This window comes from Equus caballus, chromosome 3 (genome assembly GCF_041296265.1).
Source record: "Equus caballus isolate H_3958 breed thoroughbred chromosome 3, TB-T2T, whole genome shotgun sequence".
NCBI classification, from domain to species: Eukaryota; Metazoa; Chordata; class Mammalia; order Perissodactyla; family Equidae; genus Equus; species Equus caballus.
The window spans coordinates 113,095,061-113,109,202 of record NC_091686.1 but is presented as its reverse complement, the minus strand read 5'-3'; the positions used below and the strand labels follow the sequence as shown (position 1 = coordinate 113,109,202).

Below are 14,142 nucleotides of genomic sequence, written 5' to 3'. Positions count from 1 at the left end.
CGAAGCTGGGTGGCCCGCGAGGATGTCAGCCGTGTTAAAGAGACACAGAAACAAGTTATCCCACAATTTTAAAAATTTGAAAAAGGAAATTAAATCAAAAGGTTGAGAGAGCTATACCCTTGTTTATTTAGAAAATTAGCCTCCACAGTGTGTCTTCCCTGAGGACTGCAGACGACCAAGCTCTCAGCACGATCCACGAAAGAAGCACCGGATTAGCAATCAGGAGGGGCGTCTGGCCCCAGCTCTGTCACACACCTGTCCTGCGACCCTGCTCAAGTCATCTCTCAACTTCACAGAAGAGAAAACGGAGGCTTAGGGCGTTTCTGTAACACCTGTTCCCGCTTGCCTTCCAGGCAGGCCGGCTGCCTGCCAGAGAGGGGGTTTCTATGGCCACTGCAAAAAAGCACGCCACAAAGTCTAGAACTCCTTACTACTAACTCCACAGTACCTGCAGGACGAGCCAGTTCTGGTTCGGTGGTTACCCAATGTTTATTGATGCTACTGCTGCAGTCCTGTTCCCATGGATAAAAGGTACGCTGACCAATAAAATATGTTTAGCAAACCATATAATCTAAGTAACTAATTTTCCATAAACAAGTTACACAATATAAACCTACAAAAGCGTTTTAACTATATTATAAATATAAAACAGTGTTGTGACACAACTGTGTTGTGTCAGGCAAGAATTTTAGTTATAAACACCAATTTAGATTCCACAACGGAGAATTTAAAAGCAAGCACTTACAAAATCAAATGCTAAAAACATGTTTTGAGTGCACAGCTCTCACAACTATGAGACATATTATGCCCATTTTGTAGGTGAAGAAACCAAGGCACAGAGAGGTTAAGGAAGTCTCCAGGGTCACACAGGAAGCAAGTGTAGAGCCAAAATTCAAAATCAAGCATCTATCCCTAACGCACGTTGGTACACTTTTTGGCACGGTTATTTTGCCTATCATTGTCTCAAGTGCTTTTGTAAACAGGCCACACTGTTCTTTCTGGAAAACTGGGACCACCCCCCCATCCTCCTCTCTCTCTGTGCTCCCATAGCACCCCGGGGTTTACATCGATGACGTTACACTGTTAACTAGCCGGCTCCCTCACCAGCCCATGAGCTTTGTGAAAGCAGGTACCAGAGATCCCACTCTTCCCGATGTCCAGCCCCCAGCGAGTTCTGAATCTAACGGTAGCGTTGGTGTATAATCTACAGCACAGTAATGGGCGAGGGAATGGTTTTAAATGACACATTAAAGCAGTACTAATGAAAGACCCACGCTTCCTGGGGTGGGAGATCTGGAAGCTTGATCTTGGCTCCTTCTCCCCCACTCCTGGAGAACTGGCCCTGCTTAAGGGATCGGGATCCTCCCACTTCACGGCAAGAGACAATTTACAAAGGTCTTGCACACACGACCTCACAAAGTTCTCACAACAATTCTGAGAGCTAAGGAGAGCAGATAATGGCGTTCGCATTTTGCAAATGAAGAAACTGAGGCTCACAGAGGTTAAGAGTCTTGTCCAAGGTCACTGAAAAGTTAAGGGGAAAATTGGGAATAGGACCTAGATCTCTGAACTCAAATCCAGTGTGCTCTCTCCCTGATACCCTAATTATCATCCATCTATCTGACAGTCACAAGAGAGAAGATGACCCAGCCCTAATCTGGCTTCAACCTGAGAGAAAGAGCCCTGTGATTCTGAAGCCCCCTGATCCGAGCTATTACGTTAGCACTGCTGCTTCACCCAGTCCACTCCCATCTCTCCCTGGCCCTGGATAGATTGTGCAGGAAGCTACTTAAATCTTCTGTGTAGCTGTGTTTCAGTGTTTTGGGTTTTTTTAAACATTGTTCTCTAGCATTTCACACTCACCTGAACTTACTTGTCCTGTGATACTGGGCATAGTGGCCTGGCTAATTATTCAAGAAGGCTATAGTTCTTTTCCCTATGGGTACCACTCTGCAAGAATTCTGCTAGCTAAGTGTACCTTAACTTTTCCCAGACTGTGGTGGTATTTCATTCCTTCTTAGTAAAAGAGTCACACTCATTTGTTGTGCCAAACATCTGTCTTTATATTTTAAGAGTAAATTATTTCCCAAAAGAGAATAATCCAAATGTTTATTTTCTGAACACTAACTTAACTTTTTAGATGTCAACCAATTTTAGTCCATTTATCCAGTTCTCATCAAGAAGAAATATCATTCAGTAGAAATCTTTTAAAAATACAAGTATTTTACTATTTAATTACCATATAAACAAGTGCTTCTATATTAGAAGAACTAAGTTTTGCCAACTGTGAATACTTAATATAAGGAAAATACTAATCATAAATATAAATCAATTCCTCCAGAGTATTTTTTAATCAATATTCATCGCCTACCACAGAAATGCTCTGTGATCCAGCATCTTAAATTAAGAAAAAGAATAGCATAAATTGCTTCTTCTTCATCCCTAACAAAAGAAATACTATGTTTAAGTATCTTCTGAGATAACTTGTTTTAGAAATAAGAACCCAGGATAAAAAACTATTAATTAAAAGTAATAAGTAATCATAAATATATTTATATATTCAGTAATATGTCTAAATACGTATTTCTTAAAATAGCACTGACCATTAAAAAAAACCGGAAAGTAATATTGGTTAACTGTTAGGAAAATATTATGAAACATGCAAATCTCCATGGTCTTAAATAATGTAAAACTTTACTAAACTTTAATAAGGTTATAGCAAAATATTAAATGTAAGTTTATTACATAAATATAGAGGCACACTCTTGTACAAGACCACTAGGAATCAACAGCAATTCTGCCTTCCTACGTCAACTGTAGTAGAGATACTATGAAAGTTTTTAAGACCTTCAAACTATTTATAAATAGTCTCATTTAGGGAAGTAAAAAACAGGTAGAATATTCACAAATTTACAAATTTATAGATGGGAAACATGTACAAAAAGAGTGATGGCTTTTTTCCAAAGTCACAAGGTTACAAAGTAAAGGACTATAAATGGGAACAGAGTATCATTATTCTGATAGTCAATGCCATATAGTCTTTCCAAAGAATTCTTTTATGCAAGCATTCCCCAAACTGGGCCACAAATGAGCTACTAGGGCTGAAGTTTGGAGGGTAAACCAGACTAAAGTAACACATTTAAAAAGGCAGGGGGTCAGCCCGGCGGCAGAGCGGTTAAGTTCCCACGTTCCGCTTCTGCGGCCTAGGGTTCGCTGGTTCGGATCCTGGGTGTGGACATGGCATCGCTTGGCAAGCCATGCTGCGGTAGTTGTCCCACATATAGAGTAGAGGAAGATGGGCATGGATGTTAGCTCAGGGCCAGTCTTCCTCAGCAAAAAAGAGGAGGATTGGCAGATGTTAGCTCAAAGCTAATCTTCCTCAAAAAAAAAAACAAAAAAAACAAAAACAAACAAAAAAGGCCAAGATAGTGAACTGGTCAAAGATCAAAATGAGTAACTTTTCACTGCTTATTTCAACTACATGTACTAGGTTAGGCAAAGCAAGTGAGAATTTTAAAAGCAAAGCAATAGTCTGCCAGAAAAGAAGAAACTTTTACTTTATCTGTATCAGGGTTGTAGTTACGCCAAGTAATTTCCCAGCTAGTTTTACAGTTAGTCTTATTTTCCTTTGTAAATGAGGAATTAATTGACTCTAGAGCATAACTTCAGAATCACAGCCTTTAATCATCCATCACGGTAAGTTTGGGGCCCTAAGGATAACCATGTAATGTATACTATGGAGGATGAAGACTTGTTAAATGAAAACATATTTTAATAAAAACACATTATAAGAAGAACTTGTTTTCAATTACACAAACTATAAGACATAGCGAATATGAGTAGTTAAAACCGTTGTCCCACTCGAAATCTTCTGTGGGAAGCGCTGAAAGGGAGCTCAGTTGGCTTTTCTGGTCTTTCTTCCCACCTCTGCTCGTTTGCTTAGGGAGGTAAAGTAAGAGGTCTAAAATGGTAAAGGCAGAGAAGAGAAGCAAGAGATGGATAATAAGTTCAAGCTCTAGAAGTTAAGAGTCACCATTTAAAAAGAAGGGAAAAAATGGGCCCCATGGCATTGCTACAGTCAGAAACAACACTGTCCACCCCTACCTTGCTCCAGGCTCTTCTGTCTCACAAGCAATACCCACTCCTCTGTGTACTCCAACGCCTGGACTACACGCGCGTTGTTTCCTCCCCCCCAGCAGGTGTGACACTTATCTTACACCACATCTTCTACTGTTGTCTCCATGGTCACCAGAGCCAATGCAGACACTTTAGACACTCAACTATTTAGGAGTGGAGTTACGAAACAGCCAAACGGATTAGGTAAGCGGTCGAAGCAAGCACAGAGTCTACAAAGCAACTCAGCAACCAAACCATTCCAAGAACAGATTGCCTAATTCTTAGTCCAAAGTTGACTCGCTGGATCTCGATTCCTAAATGGGAATATGGCTGTACAGAAACTCTCCCACTTAGAACCTCCACAGATGAGGGAAGTGGGGAACGAGCACAAAAACATGGTAGTATTTACCTATTGGTACATATCTGGTCTTATGGCAAAAAAGACAACAGAAGTTGGTAGTATTTTTAAGAGAAGGAAAAAAAGAAGACAGAAGAGATGAATCTGTAGTGGTTGATGACCACTATACCACAAAAGGCAACAGTGGAATACACCATGGCCACTCCGAGAGAATGAAAACGGAATGATGAGTGGATATCAACTTCTAACTCTGTTAAGGTATAAGGACTAGCACCTGAGAACAGTCCACTGCTAGGCAACATTTGTCAAAAAGGAAGTTCAGAGAACAAAGTGATTAGAAGAGTTTGAAAGGAGAAACAAAAAGAAAGCTTACCCTTGATGTAAATACATGTATGTGGTATATACAGCTGTAGCTATATAAACTAACATTCACACATATTTTCTAAATGTACAAAGGAACAAGGACAGGTATAGAACAAAAACATGAACCTCAAACACTATGTTTTGAATTACTGTACTCACACGGGAAGGGTGTGGATAAGCACCTAATGTGTATGTTCTTTCATGGAATCCTAGGCTGTCACAACAGTCAACGAACATCTTATTTATGAGTCTTAAATTCCTTGGGAGAAATGATAAAGGGGACTTTGGAATTAATTGGTGGTCAGGCCACCAAGACACTAAGATTATGACTTTCAAAAGGAAAGACAAAGGATGCCCTAACTTACGGAGGGACACACCAGAATATAAAAAACGGATGAGAAACACCTTAAGAACAAGCACCCAGGCTTGGAAGACGTTGAGTCAGGGAGAAATGCTTCTCACATGACGCTAGGTGGTGCCACTCAAAGGTCCTCTGGCCCAGGCCAGCCCCTAGGGAACAGTATTTCAAATTCTGGACAGGAGAAAAAGGAAAGGTCACAAAGCAGTGGAAGGGAGCAACGCTGGAGGAGCAGGGCGAATGCAGAGGACACATAGCAGCCTCCGCATTTTAGAAAAGCTGAAAGAATTCTAATCACTAGTGAGGATGCCTCCAACCAAGGTGGCATCAGTTAGAGGGTGGGCACCCAGGGACAGACACCGGGGGAAAGAACAAGGGGCCCATGCGGAGGCCCAGCTGGAACAATACGGCTGGTGACTCCAGGTGAAATATTCCTGGGATTCTCACTTAAGTCTTGATCCCCAAGAGCTGATAGTGTCATCTCTCCTCACACATAACTGATGCGATTGGGGAAACAATGAGGACTACCCTAACAACTAAAGCTGGAGGTGTCTCCCTGATAACGACTTTCTGCAACTACGGGTTAAAAGTCCAGCTTTAAACACATTAGGTAAACCACGCTCAGTAACCCACTTCGATGAAGAATGCATGTGTCGTGTAATGAAGTCTACCAAGTCCATGGGACTGAGTATCCAGACCCAGCCGTGGAGGGCCAAGGAATGTGTGTTAGGGGTTACTCCAAGAGCCCAACATCCGTGCTCATCAAAAGGCTCCTGACAACTTCATTTTCTGCGCATGCAAACAGAAAAAGGCTTTAATAATGTTGGTTTTCCTGAAACTCAGAAATATTTTGAAAAATTACAGTGAAACCTGGCCACAATTGTTTCCATTTGCACCGGAGTGCTTTTAATATTGAGGTCTCAGTAAGTAAACAGACAGCTGAGAGATTTAATACTTTGTCTTACTTAGATCCTGCCAATTCAGAAAGTAAATACTCTCATGAGCCAGCGTTTACCTGACAACTAGAGCAAGTAGAGTTGAGAATTCTTAAGTGGTTAATTGAAAACGACTGAACAGGGCAGAGTCTGTACTTAACTTTTCAAAATCCAACCTATGTCTAGTTCTGCGAATCAGCAAATCAATCAGGATCTCACCTGATCCGCCTCATGACATTTAAGTACTGCTAAATTTTCAATACCCGAGTACCGTCAATGATGCCCTCAGCCTTAGGATTTAAACCTTTATTTGCCCGAACTGCAGGAAGCAAAAGGGCTCATGCAAGCCCTATGGGATATGAGAAGCAATTCGTTAGTTGGAAACAATTTAACAGAGTTATGGTTTGGTTGCTGTTCAAAATTTAGGATTATGAAGGAATTAAAATGTAGTAATCAATCAATATTCAATGAAACATACATCTGAAAATCTTCCTTTTTCTTTTCAGCCTAATATACAACTGCAATATGAATGCAAAGGCAATATTTTTTAAATTATTTAAAAAGAATAAACCCTATAGCTTAAAGAAACGATATTATAACAATGGGTTTAAACTCGGTCACTGAAAGTAGGATTCACAAGTGCATCTTACGCAGCCAATCTTTCTTCTTAGTGTCTTCAGTTTCGATTTAGGAAAAGTTCACAGGTATCATATTGAGGAGTGCCAAAAATTTCTGTTCTGGGCAAAAGTAATGAACTTCACGGTCATTGCCACATTGCTAGCTGCAGAAGCGGAACATATATTTGGAGGGCAAGTTAACAGGTTTCTATGGTTCAAGTTCGCTTAAAAATCAGAAAAAAAAGAAGTCACCTTGGCATGAAGACAATTAAGAAATCAGCCTCGCTCTTCCCAGTTCGGGGTGCCCGGAGAGTGGAAGGGGCTCGCCGACGGTCCCCAGGCGTGGGGATACCCGGGCCGGTTCGGTCGTTTATTTTTAGACGTTCCGAAAGCGGTCAAGGGACCGGGACGGGACTCCCCGGGCAGCGGCCCCTCGGACTCACCTGGCCCGGGGCGGCGCGGACCCCGCCCGGCGAGCTGTCAGCGGCCGCCGCGCCGCGGGAGCCTGGGAACGGCGGCGGCTCCGCGCGCCAACAGCCCGGCGGCCCCGGAGGCAGCGCCGCTCGCGGCTGGGAGTCTCCCGCCGCCCCGGGGGCGCTCGCCGCGGCCTAGCACCGCCCGCCCGGCCGCCTCACCTGCGCGGCTGCGGCGCCGCTCCCGCCGCCGGTCGCTCTCGTAGAAGCCCAGCGTCTCCGTGTGCTGCGGCGCCGGCGGGGCCCCGTGGCCGCCGCCGCCCGGCTGCTCCGCCTCGCCGCGCCCGTCCCGCTCCGGGCCGCCCGCGCCGCCCCCGCCGCCTTCTCCCGGGGCGGCCGCGTCGCCGACGCCCGCCATGTTCCGAACACAACACACAGTCCCCGCCAGCTCCCTCCAGCCTCGGGCCCGGCCTCCGCCTCCGGCCGGCCCCCTCCCCGCCTCGCCCCGCCCCTCGCCAGAGCCCGGGCCGCCGCCGCCGCCGCCGCCGCCGCCTTCCGCGGCCCGCCGGCCGGCGCGCGCCATTGGCGTCAGCGGTGCGTGCGAGCCCGCCGCCGCGGCCGCCGCCATCTTCTTCCTGCTCTCGCCGTGGCGCGCTGCGGGCTCCATGCCTCAGGGCAGCGCGGCCGGGGAGCGCGGGCGCCTCCGGGACTCGGGTCGAGGGTCCGGGGGGAGCGGGCCGGGCGCGGCGGCGGCGGGCGGAGGGTTGGCCGAGGAGCCCCGGGGTGGCGGCCGCTACGCCTGCTGTTCGCTGTCTGCGAGGTGTCCGGCGGCCCTCCCGGGGCCCCTTTTGCAGGCTCGGGGCCCAGAGTGCGCCGGCGCCGCCCGCCCGCTTTTGGCACCGCCCGCGCGGACGCGGCGGTCAGGGCCCGGCTCCAGGTGCCCGACCCCCGCGAGGCCCGGCCCCTTAGGGCCGCTATTTGGGCTCCATGTCTTCTACATATTTAAGGTCGCCCGTCACATCCCCTGGCCTCAGGGTTTCCGTGGACAGTTTCCAAAACATTTGGGCAAGAAGGAGCTCAGGGATGCCGCCCAACAGGTTGGGGCGCGGAGGGGAAAGGAGCGGCCTCGAGGACTCAGCTCGAGGAGCAGCGTGCTTGGGGCGTTTCCCGGGCGCGTGGACATACTAGACTGTCCTGGGGTTAGGGTTCGGATACTGCTCTGGGGCGCCGCAGTGCCCCTGCTCCGTCACCTGGGCGTCCGCTTTACTTGGGGCGGACCGTGGTTTGCACCGAGCGTGGAGTCCAGACTGCCTGTCACGGGGGTCGTGGAAATGAAGATGCTCGAGGAAGGGGCCGAGGACCTTTGCTGCTCGCTACACACGTGGTTGCTGTGCGCTCCAGTTAGGGGTTCGGTGACAGGTCGATTTCCTGTATGTCAACCTAAGGACTCACCTGTGCCTGTTAGCTTTTTGATTAGCAAAAGGAAAATGAATTCCTCCCTCAACATTAAGCTGTCTAGAAACTCCCCTATACGTGAACTTAAGAACCCGATATAAACGGGCCCGAACAGAGTAAAATCGAGCAGTGTTGATTCATCAGAGACCCGGAGGGTGTGTTGTCACTAGCGAGTACTTGGTTGCAAACTCTCAGCAAGTTTAAACGGAGTAGGCTGTTTGGGGCAGCATGCTGAGGATAGCTGCCTGTCAGCCCCACAGCGGGGCGGGAGGCAGGGATGAAAGATCGAGATGGACTAGAAAGGCCTGCAGCTGGGACAGACTCTCGGCCCGCCCTGTGAAAGGAGGAACCAATACTTTTGGAACATCCTTATTCTCCGTAAAACGGAACAGTACGCAGGATTACGTTTCTAAACATTCCTGTGACCATCTTCTATGAAAGTCTCTCTTTGGGTCATGCTTGGTCAAAACTGAGCCTTAATGAGTCAATCAAAAACAAACGCTGTGGTCAAGTCCTCAGAATCATTTTGCAAATCAAAAGGTACCGAAAATTTTATGGCCTCTCAGTTTCCATACAGCTGAAATTCTATTGTTCTCTGATCTTTTATAGTGTAAAAGCATCCCCTTTCTGTTATTTACTGATTGGCAAGAAGGAAGTAGGCTTTTATTGCTTGTTTATGTCAGTTCCCGTTTACTGTCTCACCACATTGGCTTATCGCCTCTACCTTTAACTTAACAGGAGCTGGAAAGGAAGGAATCCGAAAATTCTCTTCCCTAAGGCAGTCAGTTGTAGGAATGGATTTCACTGATTTTCCATGTTGGGCCTGAGGAGAGGCATTGTGTTCCAAAGGATGTGCCTATCTTCTTACATAGTCAGCGAAGAGAAGAGCCGAAGCGAGCTGCTGTGTCCAGGCTAGGTATAAAGGTGTTACCGCCCAAGGAGCAAGTGGACATGAGAAGCCTGAGGGACTGATAGCTTCTCCTCAGTTGGGTCTTTTCACTGGAGCTGTGTTATTTTTATCCACCACTTTGTGAAACTGCACAATTTCAAACACCCATAGTGAAGTCGGCATACTAAAAAGCATTTTAAAAACAAACATTAATATAAATAATTTTTTCAATTAACACTACTCTTCCCTTACATGAATATTGATAATTAGATAATCAGTTTATAGGATAAGAAAAGTTGTTTTCTTTGAGTTAATTCAACCTATTGCAACTTATTCAGAATCTAGGAAAGGGTGTTTTCAAATATGTATTCTAAATCTTCAAAATACTAAGTTGCAAATAAGGTAAGAAATAGTTACACAGCATGGAAGAACCAGCAGTTCTCTGAGGAAAATAAATGGCAGTTAAATATAATGTTCTTTATATCGGCTGTAGAAAGAAAGATATAGGCCTAGATTTATAATACCACCATTGGGAAACAGTAGGAGTATTTCAAAAGCACAACGACAACCCTCGCCATTAAAGAGACATCAAATAACATTCTGAGTTAAGATATAAGATTTACATGGATTTTAACAGGATTTAGATGACAATGAGCTACAGTAATTCAACTTAAACATTAATTCAGCAAACATTAAGATGTGCTGTTAGCATGTCACTGTGCCAGCTGCTAGTGAAAGAAATACTCCATTGGTGGGAAATACTTTCAATAGAAGAAAACGAGTGAGAATGAGAAGTTGAAAAGAGTCTTACTTGTATACAATAGAGAAGGAGAAAAATTCGATGAGTTAAGAAAGCATCTTAAATAAGAAAGAGATTTATATATTCAAAATTGTATTTTAATATATATGCATAATAACTATGACTATATCAATTCAATTAAGGGTTTGTAAAGTTGCTACCTGTGTTCTTAATTAAAGTGTATTCTGTACCTTATAGTAGTAACGTCTACCATGTGGGTATTGTATTTTGAAAATAGCAAAACACAAAGATCATTTTTAGAAAGAATGGAAATTTGATGAGTAGTAAATGTGATTTTTAAAAATAAATCGCATATGGGGCTGGCCCCGTGGCCGAGTGGTTAAGTTCGGACACTCCGCTTTGGGGGCCCAGGGTTTTGCTGGTTCGGATCCTGGGCACGGACATGGCACCGCTCGTCAGGTCATGCTGAGACGGTGTCCCACATGCTACAGCTAGAAGGACCCACAACTAAAATAGACAACCATGTACTGGGGGGATTTGGGGAGAGAAAGCAAAAAAAAGGGAAAAAAAAGATTGGCGACAGTTGTTAGCTCAGGTGCCAATCTTTAAAAAAATTAAATAAAATAAATGGCATAAGTTCGTATTTTAGTAATTAAAGATTTAATAATTGTGATGTTATGACTAAGCAGAATACACTAAACCCATTGTATGTGAATCATGGATTCAAGCTCCGGAAAACTGTCTTAGGTAGCCTATAAACTCTGGTTCTCAGTGTCTTTCATTGGTAAATGGGGCAATCCCTGTTCTACAGCAGGAGCTGAAGAACATACAGTTTCCCTTTTCCTTTCTCCTTAGTGGTAATTCGTTTATACTGAGTTAGGTTTTACTTTTCAACTACAGAGCAATTTGTCTCTTGATAATGCTTCTAGTATATTGCCCCTAAAACACGTTTGAAATTAGTTCCATTTACTTTTCCTGAGTACTAAAAACCTCAAGCACTTCCATGACTTGGAAGGACCCGAATCAAGGGGAGACCTGGCCTCTGACTCTCCAGTCAAAGAGTCTTTTGACCTAAGGTAACACGTCTGACCTCTCTATGCTTCCTTTTCCCCACTAGAGAGTATTGGGAGTACCCTGATGGCCTCTTCCAGAATTTTGTGGTAAAATCCTTGCCAACCCTTTTTCAGATTCTTGGACCCTGTGGTTAAAAATAGCTAGACATGCCTGCACTATGAAGATTTGTAGAAAAGTATAAAATTCTTAATTACACAATGACTTTGTAATTGGGTCTAAAATTGAATGCAGGGAATTCAAATGCAGTAACTTTATTGATAACACATCAAAGGTGTTTAAGTCTTTAATGTGCCTTCTTTATGATCTATGCATTAGTTCTTCATCCTTTTGCATGAGGAGAACTGAAGGATTCTCGCTGAACTTTCTAGTCCTCACCCCAGGGCTTAGGGTTTCTGCATTTTAAGCAAGTTTCCCATATTGGACTCATGCACACCCAAGTCAGAACACTGGGTTAAGGTGGCGTTTAAGAGCAACTGAAATGGTATTTGAGATGATTACTGTTGTGCAGTTAATTTTGATAATGCAGATTCAACCACTGAATAGAGTACAGTTTAATTCTTTATTTCTTGGTTGAAAATTTATTTCAGCAGTACATGACTTCTGTTTTCTAAACCATAAATGCCACGTGTCTAATTCACAAAATGTAGTGCTGAATCGAATCCATTCACCATTTTGTCTTCAAAGAGAAAAGGAAGAGTTGATGTGTTTAAAAAATTGGAACGGCCTGGCAACCGATGTTCTAAAGAAATAAAATATACCGCTGGGCCCAGAGCAAGGCTTTGCAGTAAATTTATGTGAGTTTATTGAATCTCTGAGCTTTAGTAATAATATTTTCTGTCTTCTGCAATCGTTTTTGGACTGATACTCATTATGTTTTATCCTGTCTGGGCTGTATTCCATGGATTTCTAAAGGACGTCAACTGAGTTTGTTTCTGGAAGATGTAGCATAAATTGAATAATGTGCCTTTGATTCTAATGTACCTGTTGGAACTTAACTAAAACAGTCATGAGCAAAATCTTATTTCTAAAAGCGTTTCTCTGGCACAAGAATATAGGACTGAAACCATTCTAAATAGGACCTATTGAAAGCTGTATTTTGTTAAAAGCGATGTTTTATAAAAGATATTTTGTTCTGCAGACGTAAAAGTAGGTTCTGTTTATGTAATAAAAGTGTATGAACATAAAGCATGTTTTTTTGACTAATAGGACCTTTTATTCATGATTAGATATAAGGTCTCTTTTGTATCAGATTTTAAATTTCTGGAAAATTCCAAAATACTGATGAAAGGGACCAAGGTGATGACTTGGCAAACTTTCCATTCCAGATTTCTGTCTTTGAGGAGAAAGAACATTGTTCATTTTTCATTATCCCCATAAAAAAATGGCCGTGTCGTGTTTAGAATGGTTTTAATCATTTAGTCAGTTAATTAACAAGAATCTATTTGCAGAATGAACTCCGACTTTCCAGTAAATTTGTTGATAACTGTCACAATCCCTCTTTATAATTCCAGCTAGCAAAGGCTTTAATTTTAGAATTCACACAGCAGAGGAGATTCTTATCACTTAGCTCATGTTGCTAGCCCTTTTGGATTTTTGCCTTTCAGAATTTTTTATTGTCCTGTTTTCGTTATTCCCTGGTGATGGTGATTTATTGTTTCTTTTGGCCGCTTATCAAATAATAGTTGGTAATCAGAAGATTTTACGTGATTTTTAGGGTAAATTTTTACTTTTTTCTGGTGTTTCTAGTTGAAGTCTCAGAGACGAAGGTAACTGAGTAGTTTTTATCTTGACTTCCATGCGCTTTAAGTTCTTTTGGGCCGTGATCAGGCACTCCGGCTCTTGTAATTAGCTTTCATTCTGCTCATTAATCAGTGTTTCTGTTCTAATATATGTTTCAGTTTCTTCTTTTTGTTTCAGAGATAGTTAAGAGTAAATGTACTCTCTGGGTCTTAGATCTATTGCTTAAATTTTCTCTCTTCTTATGCAAACCTAAGTATTTTTGTCTCTCTCTTTTGTCTTTTTCCCCAAAATGTTTTGCAAATGTGTAATAGATTTTCCGATTCTCAAAATAATCCTCCTTTTAGGGTTTTTGCTTTCCACATTTTAGAAATTTGTTTATCTGAGTTCATTGCTCTTTTATATGCATCTATTATATTCTCTTCTACTTTTCAGTACTCTGCTTTTCAATACTTTTCAGTTTTAATATTTATGCATGAAATCCTTATGTTGTTTCTGACATTTTCTAATTTAGTATCAATTTCAAATAATGAACAGTTTTTACCCCTCATCTTCTCTATGGATGCTTAATAAATACCGTAACTTAGGTGTACAATTTCATGGAGGAGAATAGTACTGTGGCTAATTTTTCAAAAGAGCAATAAAAAGAAAACATGTATTGTGGCTTTAGCAAACATTACTTTCTTGGGACAGTTTTAGCCTCCTAATTATGCTTTGCCTGAATTCATGCTAATATTAATTCACCTCCCCCTAAGCGTGTGCCCACTGATGACAGATATATACTGGGGTTAAAAATCTGGTATGTATAATTCATGCATAAATATTGGATTGCTAAGAAAACTGAGGCTCAATCAGATGCTGTTCGTTCTTTATCATCTCGTAACTTTCACTCTGACCTTTCATCCATGTAGTTAGCTCTGTAATAACACCAACTATATAAATAAAAATTCATTTCTAGTGCTGCGAACCATTTTTAAAATTCCATTTTAATATTTATTATGCTGAGATTTATGATCTGACATGGTTAGCTAGATATCCTTTTCCTAAACTATATTAAGTTTCATGCA

The 14,142-nt window shown here is 42.8% G+C and overlaps 1 protein-coding gene across 1 annotated transcript in view; it reads right to left on the bottom strand.

Moving 5' to 3' along the window:
• Window positions 1-8,010, bottom strand: part of TAPT1 (transmembrane anterior posterior transformation 1) — a 62,068-nt gene extending 54,058 nt beyond the window's left edge. The window contains exon 1 of the mRNA XM_023638315.2: window positions 7,383-8,010. Within this exon, the coding sequence (XP_023494083.2) occupies window positions 7,383-7,827 (445 nt within the window). The 5' untranslated portion in view covers window positions 7,828-8,010. The remainder of the gene's footprint in view (window positions 1-7,382) is intronic.
• Between the last annotated feature and the right edge of the window lie 6,132 nt (window positions 8,011-14,142).